Raw genomic sequence first — 22428 nt, 5'->3', positions numbered from 1 at the left:
AACCTTAACCTTACCTTACCTTAACCTTACCTTAACCTTACCTTAACCTTACCTTAACCTTACCTTAACCTTACCTTAACCTTACCTTAACCTTACCTTAACCTTACCTTAACCTTACCTTAACCTTACCTTAACCTTACCTTAACCTTACCTTAACCTTACCTTAACCTTACCTTAACCTTACCTTAACCTTACCTTAACCTTACCTTAACCTTACCTTAACCTTACCTTAACCTTACCTTAACCTTACCTTAACCTTACCTTAACCTTACCTTAACCTTACCTTAACCTTACCTTAACCTTACCTTACTTTAACCTTTCTTTAAACTTATTTTTACCTTACCTTATTCTAAACATAACCTTACATTAACCATATTTGAACCTTAGCTCAACCTGACCTTAATCTTTAACCTTGCCTTAACCTTACCTTATTCTAACCATAAACTTACATTAACCATATTTGAACCTTAGCTCAACCTGACCTTAATCTTTAACCTTGCCTTAACCTTAAACCCAAGATAGATGTATTGGGAGGACCGATTTCGGCTTTACCAGGAACCTCATCAGCTTGCAATGCCACGAGCATGAAATCTTTTGTTGGCATCGCAAGCTGATGAGGCCCCTGGTGAGGTCCAAATAACAAAACTTTTTCTTTAGAAAAGTCTTCAAATGAATCTTTAGAAAAAATTCCTTTGTCTTTCGAAAATGTTATCGAATTAATAAATTAAAAAAATATTTCTTCGATAAGCGAACATTAAGTGTTGTCTACAAACGCCATCATTCACTTTCCTTCTTACCAGTTGACAATATTCTAAGAACCAATTAAAGTTATACCTTTCTCTGTCAAAGACAGAGTTGGGTGATGGATGTGTTTCGCCCTCTCTCTTAATGGTGAGTTGGGTGATGGATGTGTTTCGCCCTCCCCCTTTCACTTATTTTATACAGTTTTACATCCTATCGTTGGTATTGAAGGAAAAACAGATGTATTTCCAATAAATCTATCTGTCATAGAAATTACTCATATATAACGGCGTTCTTTTACGGTATGGCAGCAGCATGGGGAATGGCTCAAGTGTTACTTTTGATTTAATTAATGTTTGTGTTTCCATGAAATGTCCCCTTGGTTTCGAAAGCATTCCATTGGAAAATGGCTCATTTTACCTTTAATTTTATGTTACTACTATCATGTCTTTCCCCCGAAAAAAAACACAGCATCTAACATTTAATGGGAAAGGTGATGCTTTGCTGGGGATTAATGTCAGCGAGTACCTCCAGTGAAAGAACAATTGCCATTTTTCAACTTCGAAGTGGAATGTTACGTCAACACGAAATGAAATGTTATTGATACTTGGCTTTATCTTTATCTTTATTTCCTTTCGATTTTGGTGTTATACCTTTCAATTTCCGTTTTATAGTTTCACTCTCACCCCACTTTCGTGTAGTACATACCTGCCGAGGTGGTGGCTGCCACAGGCACGGTGGACGTTGTCACTGAACTGGGATTAGCAAAAGTCCGCACTTGAGGGCGAAAGTTAAATTTGGCACCCGAGGACTTGGCCCCCATACCAATGTTCTCCTGATGTGATTTACCGCTACGCAGGACAATATAAACCTGCAATTGAGAACAAATCGCATAATAAAAACGAAAGGAAATGACAGGATAACATATAAAATGGAGAAAAAAAGGAAGTAAAGGCAAAAAATGAAAAAAAGCAATGTTTCTGCTGATACTGGCAAGTCGTTGGGACACTGACACTTTCATTTATTTAAATGGAATTCAATGGCAAACATTTGTTGTGGCCATCCCAAACTCTATCTTTCTCTCTCTCTCTCTCAGGTTTTATCATAACGATTTATTATAGAAAACTAGGGTTCAGAGTTGGAGAGAGTGTTATATCCCTGGTAGATGGATGGAAGTGTCACAAAATAAATGAATGCAGGGATTATTGCTTACCTTGCTGCCGAATATTAAGGCCAGTAGTAGAGTTATAGTTAATTGAGTATGACAGAAAAATATGATGTATAATAAATCTGGATTGGCAGGAGACTGCAGGAAGAGCCTGTAAAGAGAAATCAATAAAATTATGGTAAAAAAACACTCTTTGAACACTTAGCAGGCAAGTTATCTCAACCAATCATTTATGATTGATTAAGGGGGTGCTGTTAAACTAGAAATAATGCCATATGAGATTTTTTTTGTGGTAAAGAAGATAATTTATTGAAATTTGAAAACAACATTAAGAATAATATGACAATGGTAACTTCTGTATCCGAATCAAAAGGAGGGGGAAGGTGACCGCAATGGGCTTAATAATGTCAGTTTTACTAAATATTCATTAAAAAGTTTTTTTTATACCAAATTCAATAAGCGTAAATGGAAAAGTTTTAAGTCTGTATGTAGGGGTTGAAGGATGCCAAGCAACGGTTAAAGGTGTCTGTAACTTGGCAAAGTTTAAACCATTTCGGTTCGCACCTCATCTCAACTATGGTGTTTTTTGGGGTACCTGCCTTGAACACCCATTAAAAGCAATGAGGAATCATGCGTCGCAAAATCAGCATGGTTTTATACACTCCGCCGTAGAATGGCTGTATACTAGCTTCGCCGTTCCGTTTGTTTCACGTCGAAATATAGCCTAAAGTCCAACAAAGAATACGACTGCACATATATTTGTATACCCTCCACCATAGGATGGCTGTATACTAAGTCGTCATTCTGTTTGTAACTCGTCGAAACATTCGTCTAAGACCCCATAAAACCCTGATCGTCATGACATTTCAAGTCGATCCAGCCATGTCCGTCCGTCCGTCCTTCCGTCTGTCAAAAGCACTATAACTTTGGAAGAAGTAAAGCTAGTCGCTTGAAATTTTGCAAAATGCAAAAATACTTCCTATTAGTGTAGGTCGGTAGGGATTGTAAATGGGCCATATCGGTCCATGTTTTTATATAGCTGCCATATAAACCGATCTTGGATCTTGACATCTTGAGCCGCTAGAGGGCGCAATTCTTATCCGATTTGGCTGAAATTTTGCATGACGTGTTTTGTTACGACTTCCAATGACTGTGCCAAATATGGTTGAAATCTGTCTATAACCTGATATAGCTGTCATATAAACCAATCTGGGGTCGTCAATTCTTGAACCTCTAGAGGGCGCAATTTTCATCCGATTTGGCTGAAATTTTGCATGACGTGTTTTGTTATGACTTCCAAGAACTGTGCCAAATATGGTTTAAATGGGTCCATAACCTGATATAGCTGTCATATAAACTAATCTGGGGTCTTGACTTCTTGGACTACTAGAGGGCGTAATTCTCATCCGATTTGGCTGAAATTTTGCATGGCGTGTATTGTTAGGACTCCTACGAACTGTGCTAAGTATGGTTTAAATCGGTCTCTAACCTAATATAGCTGTCATATAAACCAATCGGGGGTCTTAACTTCTTGGGCCGCTAGAGGGCGCAATTTTCATCCGATTTGGCTGTAATTGCGCATGACGTGTTTTGTTATGACTTCCAATAACTGTGCCAAATATGGTTTAAGTCGGTTTATAATCTGATATAGCTGTGATATAAACCAATCTGGGGTCTTGACTTCTTGGGCCGCTAGAGGGCGCAATTCTCATCCGATTTGGATGAAATTTTGCACGACGTGTTTTGTTATGACTTTCAATAACTCTGCCAAATATGGTTTAAATCGGTTTATAAGCTGATATAGCTGTCATACAAACCGATCCCAGGTCATCACTTCTTGGGCCGCTAGAGGGCGCAATTTTCATTCGCTTTGGCTGAAATTTTGCATGAAGTGGGTTTTTATGACTTCCAAGAACTGTGCCATATATGGTTAAAATTGGTCTCTAAACTAATATAGCTGTCATATAAACCGATCTGGGGACTTGACTTCTTGAGCTTCTAGAGGGCGCAGTTCTTATCCGATTTGGCTGAAATTTTGCACGTGTTTTGTTATGACTTCCAATAACTGTGCAAATATGGTTCAAATGGGTCCATAACCTGATATAGCTGTCATATAAACCAATCTGGTGTCTTGACTTCTTGGGCCGCTAGAGGGCGCAATTCTCATCCGATTTGGCTGAAATTTTGCATGACGTGTTTTTTTATGACTTCCAATAATTCTGTCAAATATGGTTCAAATCGGTCTCTAACCTAATATAGCTGCTATATAAACCAATCTGGGGACTTGACTTCTTAGGCCGCAAGAGGGCGCAATTCCCATTAGATTTGGTTGAAATTTTGCATGACGTGTTTTGTTATGACTTCCAATAACTGTGCAAAATATGCATGTCAAATATGGTCTGAATCGGTCTATAGCCTGATACAGCTCCCATATAAACCGATCTCTCTATTTTACTCTTTGAACCCCTAAAGGACGCATTTCTTATTCGAATTTTCTAAAATTTTACACAATGACTCCTAATTCGAACTCCAACATTCAACTTGGTTATGGTCCGATATGGACCATAACTTGATATAGCTCCAATAGCATAGAAATTATTTTCTTAATCCTTTGTTTGCCTAAAAAGAGATATCGGGGAAAGAACTCGACAAATGTGATGCATGGTGGAGGGTATATAAGATTCGGCTCGGCCTAACTTAGCACGCTTTTACCTGTTTAATGTTGAGTCTACATGGCGATATCCGTCCGTCATACTCTGACGGCGAGGACGCAGAAGGCTGCGACGACGACGTTTATGACCCACTGCTGGTTATGTTCGCACAGCACCTTGCGACACAACCAGTATGACTATACTCCCGTAGTGAAGTGAGGCCAGAGCAAGATCGGAAATGTATCCACTCCATGCACCGGTTACACCTCACCGACACCGACCGATGATGAAGGCGGTTCTGGCAAACCGAACAGAACCAGGGTCCGGGGTTCTTTTCAATCCCGGCACGGAACAGAAGCGTGCGGAGAAGGCAGTCCGGAATGTGCCTCTCCCATGACGAAAAAAAAGACAAACACATATACTGAGGCGGCAGCCCTTGCCGATGAGGATTCCATCGGGTCAATCGGGTGCGTACAACCGGCTGGCATGGGATTGCTTTATTTGATGCTACAATCTTTAAAAAGAGAGATATTAAGCTGAAAATTTGCACAGATTCCTTCTTTTTGTCCATAAGCAGGTTAAATTCGAAGATGGGCTATATCGGACTATATCTTGATATAGCCCCCATAAAGACCGATCCTCCGATTTAGGGTCTAAGGCCAATAAAAGTCACATTTATTATACGATTTTGCTGAAATTTGGGACAGTGAGTTGCGTTAGGCCCCTCGACATCCTCCGTGAATTTGACCTGGATCGGTTCAGATTTGGTTATAGCTGCCATATAGACCGATCCTCCGATTAAGGGTCTTAGGGCCATAAAAGCCACATTTATTATCCGATTTTGCTGAAATTTGGGGGAGTGAGTTGTGTAAGAACCTTCGACATTCTTCTTCAATTTAGCCCAGATCGGTCCAGTTTTGAATTTAGCTGCCATATGGACCGATCTCTAGATTTGAGCTTTAGGGCCCATAAAAGGCGCATTTATTGACCTATGTCGCTGAAATTTGGGACGGTGAGTTAAGTTAAGCCCCTCGACATCCTCCGTCAATTTGGCCCGGATCGGTCCAGATTTGGTTATAGCTGCTATATAGACCGATCCTCCGAATAAGGGTCTTAGGTCCACAAAAGCCACATTTATAATCCGATTTTGCTGAAATCGGGGGCAGTGAGTTGTGTAAGGACCTTCGACATTCTTCTTCAATTTAGCCCAGATCGGTCAAGATTTGAATATAGCTGCCATATGGACCGATCTCTAGATTTGAGCTTTAGGGCCCATAAAAGGCGCATTTATTGACCTATGTCGCTGAAATTTGGGACGGTGAGTTAAGTTAAGCCCCTCAACATCCTCCATTAATTTGGCCCAGAGCGGTCCAGATTTGGATATAGCTGCTATATATACCGATCCTCCGATTTAGGGTCTAAGGCCCACAAAAGCCACATTTATTATCCGATTTTGCAGAAATTTGGGACAGTGTGTTGTGTTAGGCCTCTCGACATACTTCGTCAATTTGGTCCAGATCGGTCCAGAGTTTAATAAAGCTGCCATATGGACCGATCTCTAGATTTGAGGTTTAGGGCCCATAAAAGGCGCATTTATTGACCTATGTCGCCGAAATTTGGGACAGTGAGTTAAGTTACGCTCCTCGACATATTTCTGCAATATGGCACAGATCGGTTCAGATTTGGATATAGCTGCCATATAGACCGATCCTCCGATTTAGGGTCTTGGGCCCATAAAAGGCGTATTTTTTTCCCGATTTGGCTAAAATTCGGGGAAGTGAGTTGTGCTAGGCCCTTTCATATCCTTCTTTAATTTTGCCCAGATCGGTCTAGATTTGAATATAGCTGCCATATGGACCGATTTCTAGATTTGAGGTTTAGGGGCCATAAAAGGAGCATTTATTGACCTATGTGGCCGAAATTTGGGACAGTGAGTTAAGTTGAGACCCTCGACATATTTCTGCAATAAGGCACAGATCGGTCCTGATTTGGATATAACTGCTATATAGACCGATCTCTCGATTTAAGGTCTTGGGCCCATAAAAGGCACATTTATTGTCTGATGTCGCCGGAATTTGGGACAGTGAGTTAAGTTAAGCCCCTCGTCATATTTCTGCAATATGGCACAGATCGATCAAGATTTGGATATAGCTGCCATATAGACTGATCTTTCGATTTAAGGTCTTGGGTCCATTAAATATAGATCCTAATGGAACCGATTGGAACTACGATATCCCTGGTAATAGATATGTGGATGGTTCCAAACTAGAAGACCAGGTGGGCTTTGGGTATACTCTTAAGATCTAAAATTGGTCATAGCGAAAAGATTACCCGACTACTGCAGTGTGTATCAGGCGAAGATCCTCGCAATAATGACGATTGCCATAAATATCTGTACAGACAGCCAAGCAGCCATTTAATTCCTGGAGAACGTATTTCTGAACACAAAAATCGCCCTTGACTGTCACAGATCTCTCATTGAGATAGCTGAACAGTTCAAAATTCATCTGTTATGGGTGCCGGGCCACGGAGGTGTTCCAGGGTATTATAAAGCGGACGAGCTTACGAGACTAGAAACTGCCCTACACATTCCAGGGCAACTGGAATCTGTGGGTATGCCTCTAGTGACATGTAAGCTAAGTTTTCAGGAGCAGGCCTGAAGGACAAGGAATGATAGATGGTCGCAAAGGGGGGGCTGTGAACATTCCATGACTATGTGGCCTCATCAAGACTTTAAGAGGTCTACCGCTTTGCTGTCACTGGCTAAAACAGACGTCTCAGTCATTGTGGCCGTCATGACAGGTCATTGTCTAATCGGAAAACTATGTGGCCTAATCTAGACTTGAAAAGGTCTACCGCTTTGCTGTCACTGGCTAGAACAGACGTCTCAGTCATTGTGTCCGTCATGACAGGTCATTGTCTAATCGGAAAACATGCTGACAGACTGAAGGCCTTTTGCAGCAGCTGTAGGGACATCGTAGAAGAAGAGACTATAAAATGTCTGCTGTGTGTGTGTCCTGCGCTGGCAGTCAGAAGGAGCTCCACTTTAGGTTCTAATTTCTTTGAGAACCTTTCCAAATTAGCGGGTGTGAACGTCGGCAAGTTATTGGGCTTTTTAAAGTGATCTGGATGGTTCAACGGTAGGTAATAGAAAGCATCTTCCTCCTTTTGTTCCTGTGGCATCACAATGGACGAAAAAGTCTAGGTGAGTCTGATGGCAGACTGCCACTTAAACCTAACCTAATAAAGGGCGCAATTCTTATCCGATTTGCTTGAAATTTTGCACAATGGCATCTCATATGGTCTCCAACATCCACGTCAAGTGTGGCCCAAATCTGCTCATAAACTGATATAGCTCCAATAGTATAGCAATTCTTATCCCTAGATTGCGTGTTAATGCCATCCATGGTAGTGGCTATATAAGAGGTAAATTGCATATACTTGTTGTTGTTGTATTGGGTTGCCCAAAAAGTAATTGCGGATTTTTTTAAAAGAAAGTAAATGCATTCTTAATAAAACTTAGAATGAACTTTAATCAAATATACATTTTTTACACTTTTTTTCTAAAGCAAGCTAAAAGTAACAGCTGATAACTGACAGAAGAAAGAATGCAATTACAGAGTCAAAAGCTGTGACAAAATTTGTCAACGGCGACTATATGACAAATCCGCAATTACTTTTTGGGCAACCCAATATTTTTGTTTTTTCTTGTTTTTTAATCAAAACTCTTTCTCAGGTTCTTGGTATTATTTCTTTTGAGTATTCTCACCTACCCCTTTTGTGAAGTGAAGCGTTAAAAAAAAAACACACAAATGAATTGATGAAATACTTACATGGATACATTCAAGAAGCAGGTCAATAGGAATTCATTATAGATGGCCATCGAGATGAAACGACTCTCATTGAATTCTGATGGAGCTTTGCGTACCATGATGCACAGGCGAACGCCCCAGGCCAAAAACACCACCTCCACTGTTAAGGAAAACGGTTAAGATGTGAGAAAAGAGCAATAAAGGAAATTAAAGAAAGAAAGAAAGAATGAAACAAGGAATTAATTAACTGCTGTCGAATGAGGAAAAGAGAATTACTGACATTTTTAATTTGTTTATATTTATTTCTCCCATTTCTGTTGGCGCTCATGTTAAATACTCGCATAAAGACTTGCTCATTTTGCAACTTCTGCCACACCCTTACAGTTAATTTTTGTATTCTTTCATTTGTTTTCTTTTCTCCTTTTAATGAGTTCTCCAATCAAGTTGTCGCTGAATGTCCTTTGTTGCTTAATTATCGTTGGCACTTCTCAAATAGAGAAAGTACTGAAGGTGCATACATCATAGGCTGCATTTCAATTATTTCATAATGAAAATTATGGCAAAGCAAGATGTGAAAAGAGACGTGAAAATGTGTCTTTGAAAGCGGAAATTGATTCGGATTGCCGCAATGGTAAATGTAAAATTTTTTGCAAATTTTTAACATCGGACATTCAGTTATCATTCTCTCTAAGTAGTCAACTATAGACGATTTCCACATGGTAATAAATGTTATAGGCGGTAAACCACTCCCAGCGAGCAGCACAAACATTTTAGTTAGTGCCATCTATTGGCTGTTTTCAATTAAATCAACTGCATGGAGACGCCAGAGGGCAGAGTGATCAAAATTAATCATACAGCATTCATCTTTGTTATGAAAACCTATCGGTCCTTTGAATAAAGAAAAACAAGTAAAAAGGCATTAAGTTCGGCCGGGCCAAACTTTGGATACCCACTACCTCGGGTATATATGTAAATCACTTTTCGCCATAATCCGGTGAAAAATGAATAATTTATGTCCCCATAGCAGCTTTATCTAAATATGATCCGATTTGGACCAAATTCGACAAGGATGTTGAAAGGTCTAAGAAGTACAAGTTCAATTTTGTACAACAAAAAATTGATCTTTTTGGTAGCCATATCCAAATATAGACCGATCTGAACCATAGACGACGCGAATGTCAAAAAGTTTAACATAAGTCACTGTGTCAAATTTCAGTGAAATCGGTTTATAAATAAGCTTTTTATGGAGCCAAGACCTAAAATCGAGAGATCGGTCTATATGACAGCTATACCCAAATTTTAGCCGATCTGGGCCAAGTTTCAGAAAAATGTTGAAGAGACTAACACAACTAACTGTTCCAAATTTCGGAGACATCGGACAATAAATGCGCCTTTTTTGGCCCCAAAACCATAAATTGAGGGATCGGCCTATATGGCAGCTATATCCAAATCTAGACCGTTCTGAGCCAAACTGAAGAAGGATGTCGAGTAACCCAACACAACTCACTGTTCCAAATTTCGGCGAAATCGGACAATAAATGCGCCTTTTTTGGCCCCAAAACCATAAATTGAGGGATCGGCCTATATGACAGCTATATTCAAATCTGTACCGATCTGGCCCAAATTGGAGAAGGATTTCGAAGGTCCAAACACAACTCACTGTCCAAAATTTCCGCGACATCGGACAATTAATGCGCCTTTTATGGGCTCAAAAACTTTAAATAGAGAGATCGGTCCATATGGCAGCTATATCTAAATCTGGACCGATCTGTGCCATATTGCGGAAATATGTCGTGGGCCTTAACTTAACTAACTGTCCCAAATTTCGGCGACATCGGACAATAAATTAGCCTTTTATGGGCCCAAAATCTGAAACCGAGAGATCGGTCTATATGGCAGCTATATCCAAATCCGAACCGATCAGGGCCAAATTGAAGAAAGATGTCGAAGGACCTAAGACAACTCACTGTCCCAAATTTTGGCAAAAGAGGACGATAAATGCGCTTTTTATGGACTTAAGACCTTAAATCGAGAGATCGGTCTATGTGACAGCTATATCCAAATCTGAACCGATCTGGGCCAAATTGAAGAAGTATGTCTAAGAGCCCAACACAACTTACTGTCCCAAATTTTGGCAAAATCAGATAATAAATGCCCCTTTTATGGGCATAAGACTCTAAGTCGGCGGATCGGTATATATAGCAGCTATATCTAAGTCTGAACCGATCTGGGCCATATTGAAGAAGGATGTCGAAGGGCCCAATATAACTCAGTGTCCCAAGTTTCAGCTAGATCGGATAATAAATAGGGCTTTTATGGGTCTAAGACTCTAAATCGGCGGATCGGTCAATATGGGGGCTATAGCCCATCATCGATCTTAACCAGCTTATGGACAAAAAAAGAATCTGTGTCCCCTTCACCATGGATCGCTTTTGTCATGTTCTTTGGCCGATATCTCTTTGTAGACAAACAAAGGATAATGGATTAGAATTGCTATTTCAGCTATACCAAGTTATGAACCGACTGGAGCCATATTTGGTTTGCCAAGGTTGGAGGTCAAAGTGGAATTCATTGTGCAAAATTGCAGCCAAATCGGAAAAGAATTACGCCCTTTAGTGGCTCAAGAAATATAATTTGGTTATTTGTTTATATGAGAGCTATATAAGGTTATGAACCGAGTTGAACCATACTTGGCGCAGTTGTTAAAAATAAGAACAAAAAAATCGGATACTAATTGCGCCCTCTATAGGCTCAAGAAATCAAGATCCGAAATCGGTTTATATGGGAGCTATATCAGACAATGAACCGATTTGGGTTACACTTAGCGCAGTTAATGATGGTCAAGCCAAAACACTTGATGTAAAATTTCAGCCAAATCAGATGGTAATTGCGCCCTCTAGCGGCTCAAGAGTTCAAGATTCGAGATCGGTTTATATGGGAGCTATGTCAGGTTATGAACCGATTTGGACCATACTTTGCACAGTTGTTGATGGTAAAAATAAAACACTTGGTGGAAAATATTAGCCAAGTCGGAAAAGAATTGCGCCCTCTAGAGGCTCAAGAATTCAACATCAAAAATCGCTTTATATAGGAGCTATAGCAGGCAATGAACCGATTTGGGTTAAACTTGGCACAGTTATTGATGGTGAAGCTAAAACACTTAATGTAAAATTTCAACAAAATCGGATACGAATTGTGCCCTCTAGCGGCTCAAGAATTCAAAATTCAAGATCGGTTTATATGGGAGCTATATCACGTTATGGACCGATTTGGACCATATTTAGCACAGTTGTCAGGTTATGAACCGATTTGAACCATACTTTGCACAGTTGTTGATGGTAAATATAAAACACTTGGTTCAAAATTTCAGCCAAATCGGAAAAGAGTTGTGCCCTATAGGGCCTCAACAAGTAAAGATCCGATATCACTTTGTATGGCAGCTATACCAAAATATGGACCAATTTGGCCCATTTATAATCCCAGGTGGTTATAGACTAATTTACACCGTGTTTGGCACAGTTTTTGGTCGCAACAGATCGCCGCATGTAAAATTTAAGCCAAATTCGACAAAAATTGCGGCTTGTAAGGGCTCAAGAAGTCAAATCGGGAGATCGGTTTATATGGGAGCTATATCAGGTTATTGACCGATTTGGACCGTACTAAGCAGAGTTATTGAAAGTGATAACAGAACGCTAAATGCAAAATTTCAGTCAAATCGGACAAAAATTTGGGGCTTGTCAAGGAGTTCAAGGCTCAAGGAGTGAAATCGGGAGATCGGTTTATATGGAAGCTATATCTAAATCTGAACCGATATGGCCCAGTTGCAATTTTCGATGACCTACATCAATAGTTAGTATCTGTGCATAATTTCAAGTGTCCACCTTCACGCGTTCGACCGCTATCGTGATTTCGACAGACGGACGGACGGACAAGGCTAGATGGACTCAGAGCGTCGAGACGATGAAGAACATTAATACCTTATGGGGAATATTTTAAGGTATTACAAACGGAATGACTAGATGTGTATACCCCCATCCTATGGTGATGGGTATAAAAAGCGACAGAGCAGGCCTCTGGCGGGAATCAAACCCACAACACCCGCACTGGTAATCGGAGTACGCTACCAACTCGGCTACAGATGTCACCTAGAGAGCTATTGAGCACCTTTGAATTTTTTCTGATTTTTTCGCCGGCATTGGCCTAGGTTCATTTTTTCCTTTATTAAATTTTCCCTTCTCGTCAAGTTTTTTTGCTTTGTTTTTTAATTGACTCCATAATTCTCCAAACTCAACCCTCAACAACCCTAACAACAGATGTCATGGCAAACTTTGTAATTTCATAACAATTGAGTAAAAGAACCGAAAGTTAATTTCATCACCAACATTGTTTTCGCAGACACCAAAATGTCTTTCATAATCTCTGCTCATTTCCGTTGACACCACAACTTAAGTGCCATAACGAAGCATGCTTTGAGTTGTTCAACAAAAATAGAAAATGGGAAAACCAAAAAGGATTTCATATCTTCCAAAGTAAAAAAAAAGAGAGCCCTTGGTTTCTTTTAATACGTTTTCGCTGCATTTGTGCTTGCGTCTTAAATGCAATTCCAAAAGCATGGCTGCAGCCAAAGATAAATGAATGGACCTCTTGATGCGTACAAAGTTCCACGTAGTAGGAATAGCCAGTCAGTGGAGCATGCCCTAAAGTTTGTCCAAGACAAGGGGCAGATCAAATTGCAAATTCTTTAAAGCTTTTGCAGTTATCATGGCATAATACGTCTTAACTTTCCTAATGGCAACTGGCAGAGTCCATGCTTTTGTAGTATTTCAAGTAGACAGCTTTGGCCGCACAGGTTCCCTTTGTGTATGGCAACACAAACGAACTGCTAGATGGATAAGAGTCAACAACTAATGGAAGTTAAAACTAAACTACTGTGAAGCCATCTGCTGTAGTTTGTAAGAACGGCAAGGGCGTAGTGACAGGGGGAAAAAGAGGTGATTTCAAACTATGCAGCTATTAAGGGAAAGTTACTAAGACCAAATTTGTATACCCTACACCAATAGTGGCGGAAGCCACCGTAGCGCAGAGCATGTCCGCCTATGAAGATGAGATGAATGCCTGGGTTCGAATCCTGGCAAGAAAATCTGAAAAAATGTTTGGTGGTGGTTATCCCCTCCTACTTCCGGTGACATTTGTGAGGTACCGAACTATTTGCCATGACATGTAAAAACATTTCAACAAAGAGGTCTCGCACTGCGGCACAACGTTCGGCCTCATCTATAAATGGAGGACCCTTATCATAGAGCTCAAACTTGAATCAGACAACAATCATTGATATGTGAGCAGTTTTCCCCTGTTCCTTCATGGAATATTCATGGGCAAATTTGCATTTGTACACCACTTATGTGGTACAGGGTATTAAAACCAAGTGCATTTGTTTGTAACACAAAGAAGGGAGATAGCCAGACTCATTAATTAGTTTATCGATAGACTCAGACTCACTTTTTGATTCAATTTAGCTATGAGTCTGTCCGTCTGTCTGTCTATATTGATTTGTGTATAAAGTACAGGTCACAATGTTCATTCGATCATTTTCAAATTTGGCTCAGACATTTTTTGGTCTAAATGGCCAAGCCTCTTGAAATTGGAAAAAATCAGAAAGGCGCACTACACCCTGACATCAATTAGTTCAGAAATTTTGCACGAGTTAAAGGTTTTACAAATGTCGCCAGCAATAGTTTTGCCATAACCATTAATTTTGGGTAAAAATAAAATCAAAATGGCTCTGTTTAATCAAAATCCGGTTTTTTAAATTGTCCATAAAAATTAAAATGTCTGTAATCACCTCCTCCCTTTTTGCAGATTTGATTACAACGCCTGTGGCTATTGCCGGATTTGTTTATTTTTTCTGTTACCCACCAAGTGAAATACTTATTCCAAGCTAAAGTTCTTCATTCAGTGGCTAAGGCTACTAAGAGTTTGAAGATGTTTTGTGGGGCAAGCAAATCTATGAAACCGAGTTCGTTATAGGATGAAGATAAATGGAAGGAAGTTTGTTGAACAAATTAAGAGTAGATCCAAGTAACCACATGGACATGGCAAACTTAATCTCATAGCCACTGATTTCTTAGCTTTTCGTTTTTATACCCTCCACCATAGGATGGGGGTATACCAACTTTGTTATTTCGTTTGTAACAGATCGAAATATTTGTCAAGGACCCAATAATTTATTGTGTATATATATTTATATTGTATTTTTAGATGCGACTACCATATAGACCGATCTTCCAATTTACGATCTTTGTCCCATAAAAATCGGATTTATTGCCTGATTTCGCTGAAAGTGTGACTTCTATTGGGTTGCCTAAAAAGTATTTTTTTACAGCTTGTGACTCTGTAATTGCATTCTTTTTTCTGTCAGTTATAAGCTCTTACTTTTAGCTTGCTTTAGAAAAAAGTGTAAAAAAGTATATTTGATTAAAGTTCATTCTAAGTGTTATTAAAAATGCATTTACTTTCTTTTAAAAAATCCGCAATTACTTTTTGGGCAACCCAATATTTATATTTTTGATCGCCATGGCATTATAAGTCGATATAGCCAAGTCCGTCCATCTGCCGAAAGCACTCTAACTCTCGATAGATTGAAACTAGGCGCACAAATACTTACTTACTTTAGTGTAGGTCGGTTGGGATTGTATATGGGCCATATCAGTCCATGTTTTGCTATAGCTCTGATATAAAATGTGGGTATATTAATCTAGGCATTCCCTTCTTATATCACTGGCAATCATGGTAAACAATTCTAGCAACAATAGACATTTGGCAGAAAAACTTTTTCTTACGAAACCTTAACCTTAACCTTTAACTTAACCTTAGCCTTGGTCTTAGCCTTAGCCTTAGCCTTAGCCTTAGCCTTAACCTTAACCTTAACCTTAACCTAAACCCAAACCTAAACCTAAACCTAAACCTAAACCTAAACCTAAACCTAAACCTTAACCTTAACCTTAACCATAACCTTAACCTTAACCTAAACCTAAACCTAAACCTTAACCCTAACCTTAAACTTAACCTTAAACTTAACCTTAAACTTAACCTTAAAATTAACCTTACCTTAACCCTACCTTAACCTTACCTTAAACTTACCTTAACCTTACCTTAACCTTACCTCAACCTTCCCTTAACCCTACCTTAACCTTACCTTAACCTTACCTTAACCTTACCTTAACCTTACCTTAACCTTAACTTTACCTTAACCTTACCTTAACCTTACCTTAATCTTTCCTTAACCTTACCTTAACCTTGCCTTAACCTTACCTTCACCTTACCTTAACCTTACCTTAACTTTACCTTAACCTTACCTTCACCTTACCTTAACCTTGCCCTAACCTTACCTTCATTTTACCTTAACCTTACCTTAACTTTACCTTAACCTTACCTTAACCTTACCTTAACCTTACCTTAACCTTACATCAACCTTACCTTAACCTTACCTTAACCTTACCTTAACCTTACCTTAACCTTACCTTAACCTTACCTTAACCTTACCTTAACCTTACCTTAACTTTACCTTAACCTTACCTTAACCTTACCTTAACCTTACCTTAACCTTACCTTATCCTTACCTTAACCTTACCTTAACCTTACCTTAACCTTACCTTAACCTTACCTTAACCTTACCTTAACCTTACCTTAACCTTACCTTAACCTTACCTTAACCTTACCTTAACCTTACCTTAACCTTACCTTAACCTTACCTTAACCTTACCTTAACCTTACCTTAACCTTACCTTAACCTTACCTTAACCTTACCTTAACCTTACCTTAACCTTACCTTAACCTTACCTTAACCTTACCTTAACCTAACCTTACTTTACCTTCACCTTACCTTAACCTTACCTTAACTTAATCTTACCTTAACTTAATCTTACCTTAACTTAACTTTAACCTTACCTTAACCTTAGCTTAACCTTAGCTTAACCTTACCCTAACCTTACCTTAACCTTGCCTGAATCTTACCTTAACATTACCTTAACCTTACCTTAACCTTACCTTAACCTTACCTTAACCTTACCTTAACCTTACCTTAACCTTACCTTAACCTTACCTTAACCTTACCTTAACCTTACCTTAACCTTACCTTAACCTTACCTTAACCTTACCTTAACCTTACCTTAACCTTACCTTAACCTTACCTTAACCTTTCCTTAACCTTACCTTAACCTTACCTTAACCTTACCTTAACCTTACTCTACCTTTACCAAAACTTCAACATTACCTCACCTCAAACATAACCTTAACTTAAACTGTAACCTTAATTTTAACTGTAACCTTAAACTTAACCTAGACCTTAACCTTAACCTACCCTTAACCTTAACCTTCAACTTAACCTTAACTTTAATCTTTTTTATACCCACCACCGAAGGATGGGGGTATATTCTTTTTGTCATTCCGTTTGCAACACATCATCACAAAATCTAAGACAATCTATACATGTCCGTCCGTCTGTCCGTCTGTCTGTTGAAATCACGCTACAGTCTTCAAAAATAGAGATATTGAGCTGAAACTTTTCACACATTCTTTTTTTATAAGCAGGTTAAGTTCGAAGATGGGATTTATCGGATTATATCTTGGTATAGCCCCCATATAGACCGATCCGCCGATTTAGGGTCTTAGGCCAATAAAAGCCACATTTATTATCCGATTTTCCTGAAATTTGTTGCAGTGAGTTGTGTTAGGAACTTCGACATCCTTCATTAATTCGGCCCAGATCGGTTCAGATTTGAATATAGCTGTCATATAGACCGATCCTCCGATTTAGGGTTTTAGGCCCATAAACGCCATGTTTTTTATCCGATTTTGCTGAAATTTGGGACAGTGAGTTGTGCTAGGCTCTTCGACGTCCTTCTTCAATTTGGCTTAGATCGGTCCTGATTTGGATATAGCTGTCATATACACCGATCTATTGCTTTAAGGTTTTGGGCCTATAAAAGTCTCATTTATTGTCCGATGTCGCCGAGATTTGGGACAGTGCGTTGTGTAAGTCTTATCGACATTTTTCTGCAACTTGGCCCAAATCGGTTCAGATTAGGATATAGCTGCCATGTAAACCTATCTTTATTTTGCTGAAATTTGGGACAGTTAGTTGTGTTAGGCTCTTCGACGTTCTTCTTTAATTTGGCCCTGATGGGTTCAGATTTGGATATAGCTGTCATATAGACCGATCTCTCGATTTAAGGTTTTGGGCCTTTAAAAGGCGAAATTATTGTTCGATTTCGCCGAAATTTAGGACAGTGAGTTAAGTTAAGCCCCTTGACATACTTTTGCAATATGGCACAGATCGGTAGAGATTTGGATATAGCTGCCATATAGACCGATCTCTCGGTTTTAGGTTTTGGGCCCATATAAAGCGCATTTATTGTCCGATTTCGCCGAGATTTGGGACAGTGCATTGTGTTAGTCTCTTCGACATTTGTCTGCAACTTGGTCCAAATCGGTCCAGATTTGGATATAGCTGTCATGTAGACCGATATCTCGATTTGAAGTCTGGGCTCCATAAACTCGATTTCACTGAAATTTGACACAGTGACTTATGTTAGGCTTTTCGATATTCGTTTCGTATATGGTTCAGATCGGGTTATTTAGCTACTAGAAAGACCAATATATTGTTATACACAATTTGCAATTTTCATCGGATTTTGATGAAAGGTGGTTTACATGTATACCCGAGGTGGTGGGTATCTAGCCCTGTCATATGCTATCACCAAATCTCTTTCGGCTTTGCTCCATAGCTGATTCCGATGCTTTAAAAGTATTACAATATGGTCGGGTTGAGTTCCATTTTTAGTCAGGATCCGAAATAGGCTATTTATGATGGTCACCAAATAGAGTGGCAATAAAATGTTCCCAATGGCATGACCTGCCGATTTCTCTCTTATCTTTGTGTCATAGAACTCAGAGTTTATCCACCTATTTCTTTGCCTATGGTGACTGGAATGGTTGTAAGCTTCTCAAGGTTTCCTAAACCATAAATTCCGTAATGATAAGCCCTCGAGGTACCCTATTGTAACTCGGCCTCTACATGTGTCGTCTGCTGTCCCATTGCACACCGTGGCAAATACGTTTACATCAGAAGCCTCAGCATGTCCTTAAAGTATAGAATATCATTGAAATTTTCCCTAAAAATAAAATTGTATGGCAAATTTCTTTACTTTTCTCCGCCCTACTACCACAACTTTAACCTTCTCCTCCATTCCCTTCCCAGTCATGCCAGTCCAATCATAAACACCATTAAATTGATTGTATTTCACAGCTTAGTGTAGGATAAAATGAATTAAATTATCGTTGCTAATAGAACTATAAAATTTCATCTACAATACATATTGACTTTTATGTTGCCAATTTTCTGGGAAACTCTCTCCCACCCACCACACACACATATACACACCAAATGGCCCCAATGAAACCTGAACCCAAGAAAGCTGCTTTTCTTGCTTCAGGCCAAGGGCAACAAAATAGTAATAATAACAACAACAAAAAAGTGGAGAAACCATCTATGAAAGGGTCAATTTCACATCGAAGGCAATTCCTATGAAATGCCTTTGAGAGTAGCCCAACACGACAAAATGTGAGAAATTTATGAGGGCCACATTTTAAAGCATATGGTCGACAAACAGAAAAAAAACTGTAAAGGGAACTATTTAAAGTTTATTTTTTTTATGGAATTACAGTAGTATTTCATGTTGGTAGTTTTTCTCTCCCACCAGCAAGCTTTGGTGTTATTTTGCTTTTTTTTTTTACTTACTTGATGTGAATGTGTAATCCCACCAATCGGTTTTACATAAAAATGCCTTCAGATCATCAGCCGTTCGGCCCACAACCACATCGGGCGGTGAGACTAGGGTGCGAACCAGCAGACACGTTCCTATGGCGCCACATATACAACCCAAACGTTTGAGCAGAGCAGCATCCGTTATTTTAACAGCTTTGGCAGAGCGCACACGAAATATCACCGATATCCTGTCGTTTTGTCGTTTATTATTGTTTGTGTATTTGTGGCCGGATGTATGCAAGCGGGTGAAATGTTTGGGCGGCAGCATACGAATGTGTGCGTGCATGTTTGTTAAGCCGTAGTGTGTGTGTGTGTGTAGAGAACAAGAAAAAAAGACATAACAAGAAAATACAATTTAATTTCTTTTCACCATCATTTGGTCACAATAAATTTACTATATGTGGTTGAGACAGCCTGTGCAGATATAACAGATTTAATACACTGCGCAACGATTGAATAAGGTTAGCAATGAAAAATACTCAAATTATAAATTAAGTGTTGATAACATTAGAACAAATAGAAAAACAAATAACAAGTAAGCAATATCTAAAATGGTAGCAATATCTAAAAATAAACTGATCTGAACCATATACAATACGGATGTCGAAGAGCCTAAAACAACTCATTGTCCCAAATTTCGGCGAAATCGGATGATAAATGCGCTTTTTATGGGCCCAAACCCTTAAATCGAGAGATCGGTCTATATGGCAGCTATATGCAAATCTGCATTAATCTGAGCCGAATTTAAAAAGAATGTTACAGGGCCCAACACAACTCACTGTCCCAAATTTTGGCGAAATCGGACGATAAATGCGCTTTTTGTGGGCCCAAAATCGAGAGATCGGTCTATATGGCAGCTATATGCAAATCTGGACCGATTTGGGCCAAGTTTCAGAAAAATGTCGAAGAGCCTAACACAACTCACTGCCCCAAATTTCGGCGAAATCGGACGATAAATGCTCCTTTTATGGGCCAAAAACCTTTAATCGAGAGATCGGTCTATATGGCAGCTATATCCAAATCTGAACCGATCTGAGCCAAATTTAAAAAGAATGTTATAGGGCCCAACACAACTTACTGACCCAAATTTCGGCGCTATCGGACAATATATGCGCCTTTTATGGGCCCAAAACCTTAAATCGAGAGATCGGTCTATATGGCAGCTATATCCAAATCTGAACCGATCTGAGCCAAATTTAAAAAGAATGTTACAGGGCCCAACACAACTCACTGTCCCAGATTTCTGCAAAATCGGACAATAAATGCGCCTTTTATGAGCCCAAAACCATAAATCGATAGATCGGTCTATATGGCAGCTATATCCAAATATGAACCGAATTGAAGAGGAACGTTGAAGGGCCTAGCGTAACTTACTGTCCCAAATTTCGGCGAAATCGGGGAATAAATGCGCTTTTTATGGCCCCAAAACCCTGAATCGAGCTAAAACTTTGCACAGATTCTTTTTTTGTTCATAAGCAGGTTAAGTTCGAAGATGGGCTATATCGGACTATATCTTGATATAGCCCCCATATAGACCGATCCGCCGATTTATGGTCTTTGGCCAATAAAAGCCACATTTATTATTCGATTTTGCCGAAATTTGGGACAGTGAGTTGTGTGAGGCCCTTCAATAACCTTCGCGAATTTGGCTCATATCGGTCCAGATTTGGATATAGCTGCCATATAGACCGATCCTATGATTTAGGGTCTAAGGCCCATAAAAGCCACATTTATTATCCGATTTTGGTGAAATTTGGGACAGTGAGTTGTTTTAGGCCCTTCGACATTCTTCAACAATTTGGCTCAGATCGGTCCAGATTTGGATATAGCTGCCATATAGACCGATACTCCGATTTAGGTTCTTAGGCCCATAAAAGCCACATTTATTACCCGATTTTGCTGAAATTTGCGACAGTGAGTTGTTTTGAGCCCTTTGACATTCTTCAACAATTTGGATCAGATCGGTCCAGATTTGGATATAGCTGCCATATAGACCGATACTCCGATTTAGGTTCTTAGGCCCATAAAAGCCACATTTATTACCCGATTTTGCTGAAATTTGCGACAGTGAGTTGTGTTAGGCTTTCCAACATCCGTCGTCAATTTGGCCTAGATCGGTCCAGATTTGGATATAGCTGCCATATAGACCGATCCTCCGATTTATTGTCTTAGGCCCACAAAAGCCACATTTATTATCCAATTTTGCTGAAATTTGGGACAGTGAGTTGACTTAGGCCCTTCGACATCCTTCGCTAATTTGGCTCAGATCGGTTCATATTTGGATATAGCTGCCATATAGACCGATTCTCCGATTTAGGGTCTTAGGCCCATAAAAGCCACATTTATTGTCCGATGTCGCCGAAATTTGGGACAGTGAATTAGGTTAAGCCCTTTGACATACTTCTGCAATATGGCACAGATCGGTCCAGATTTGGATATAGCTGTCATATAGACCGATCTCTCCATTTAAGGTTTTTGGGCCCATAAAAGGCGCATATATTGTCCGATGTTGCCTAAAATTTGGGACATAGAGTTAAGTTAAGCCCCTAGATCGATGAAGATTTGCATATGGCTGCCATATAGACCGATATCTCGATTTAAAGTCTTGACCCCAAAAAATGGGCATTTATAATCATAAGACATAAGGTATGCAATTTTCACCGGATTTTAATGAAAGGTGGTTAACAAATATACCCGAGGTGGTGGGTATCCAAAATTCGGCCCGGCCGAACTTAACGCCTTTTTACTTTTTTTTTTAAATATTATTTTTTTTTCGATTTTCTCCCACTGTTTATCGCACAAATTGTCTTACCGAACTTGAGTATAAATACTAAACTTATCTCCTGCCAGGCTTTCGGAGTATATGAAAGTCCTAATCATGCTGTGAAACTAGTGGCCAGTTGGGGCGCCATAGAGTCCGTCTCCTTCCGTAGCAATGCCGTAAATATTCCACCAGATATGGGTGACTTAAATGGTTGGAAGCTTCTCAGGGCTTGCCTTTTGCATTTTCATCAAAAGCCTCAACATGTCCTCCATTGTCTCTGCTCTCACTGCCATGTCGTCTACTAAAGTTTCAGTTTCGACATGGGTTTTTAAGAGAAACTTTTTCATCTTTGTGGCTTCATTAACACCCTTGACCTGTTCGTAGAAAAAGCTTCCGGAAGTTATGTTTTGCCATTCTGATCACATTATTGTAGTCCTTGAGCAGTGTGTAATACACATGCGGCAGCT

The 22428-nt window shown here is 39.5% G+C and overlaps 1 protein-coding gene across 1 annotated transcript in view; it reads right to left on the bottom strand.

Moving 5' to 3' along the window:
* LOC106080749 (uncharacterized) overlaps positions 1 to 22428 on the bottom strand; it is a 412271-nt gene that overhangs the window by 27891 nt on the left and 361952 nt on the right. Inside the window, exons 9-12 of the mRNA XM_013242272.2 lie at positions 19171 to 19385; positions 8394 to 8532; positions 1955 to 2060; positions 1450 to 1612 (exon numbers count right to left, since the gene is read on the bottom strand). Of these exons, the coding sequence (XP_013097726.2) occupies positions 1450 to 1612; positions 1955 to 2060; positions 8394 to 8532; positions 19171 to 19385 (623 nt within the window). The remainder of the gene's footprint in view (positions 1 to 1449; positions 1613 to 1954; positions 2061 to 8393; positions 8533 to 19170; positions 19386 to 22428) is intronic.

The sequence above is a fragment of the Stomoxys calcitrans genome, chromosome 5 (genome assembly GCF_963082655.1).
Source record: "Stomoxys calcitrans chromosome 5, idStoCalc2.1, whole genome shotgun sequence".
Classification (NCBI taxonomy): domain Eukaryota; kingdom Metazoa; phylum Arthropoda; class Insecta; order Diptera; family Muscidae; genus Stomoxys; species Stomoxys calcitrans.
This window is presented reverse-complemented; position numbering and strand designations above follow the sequence as displayed.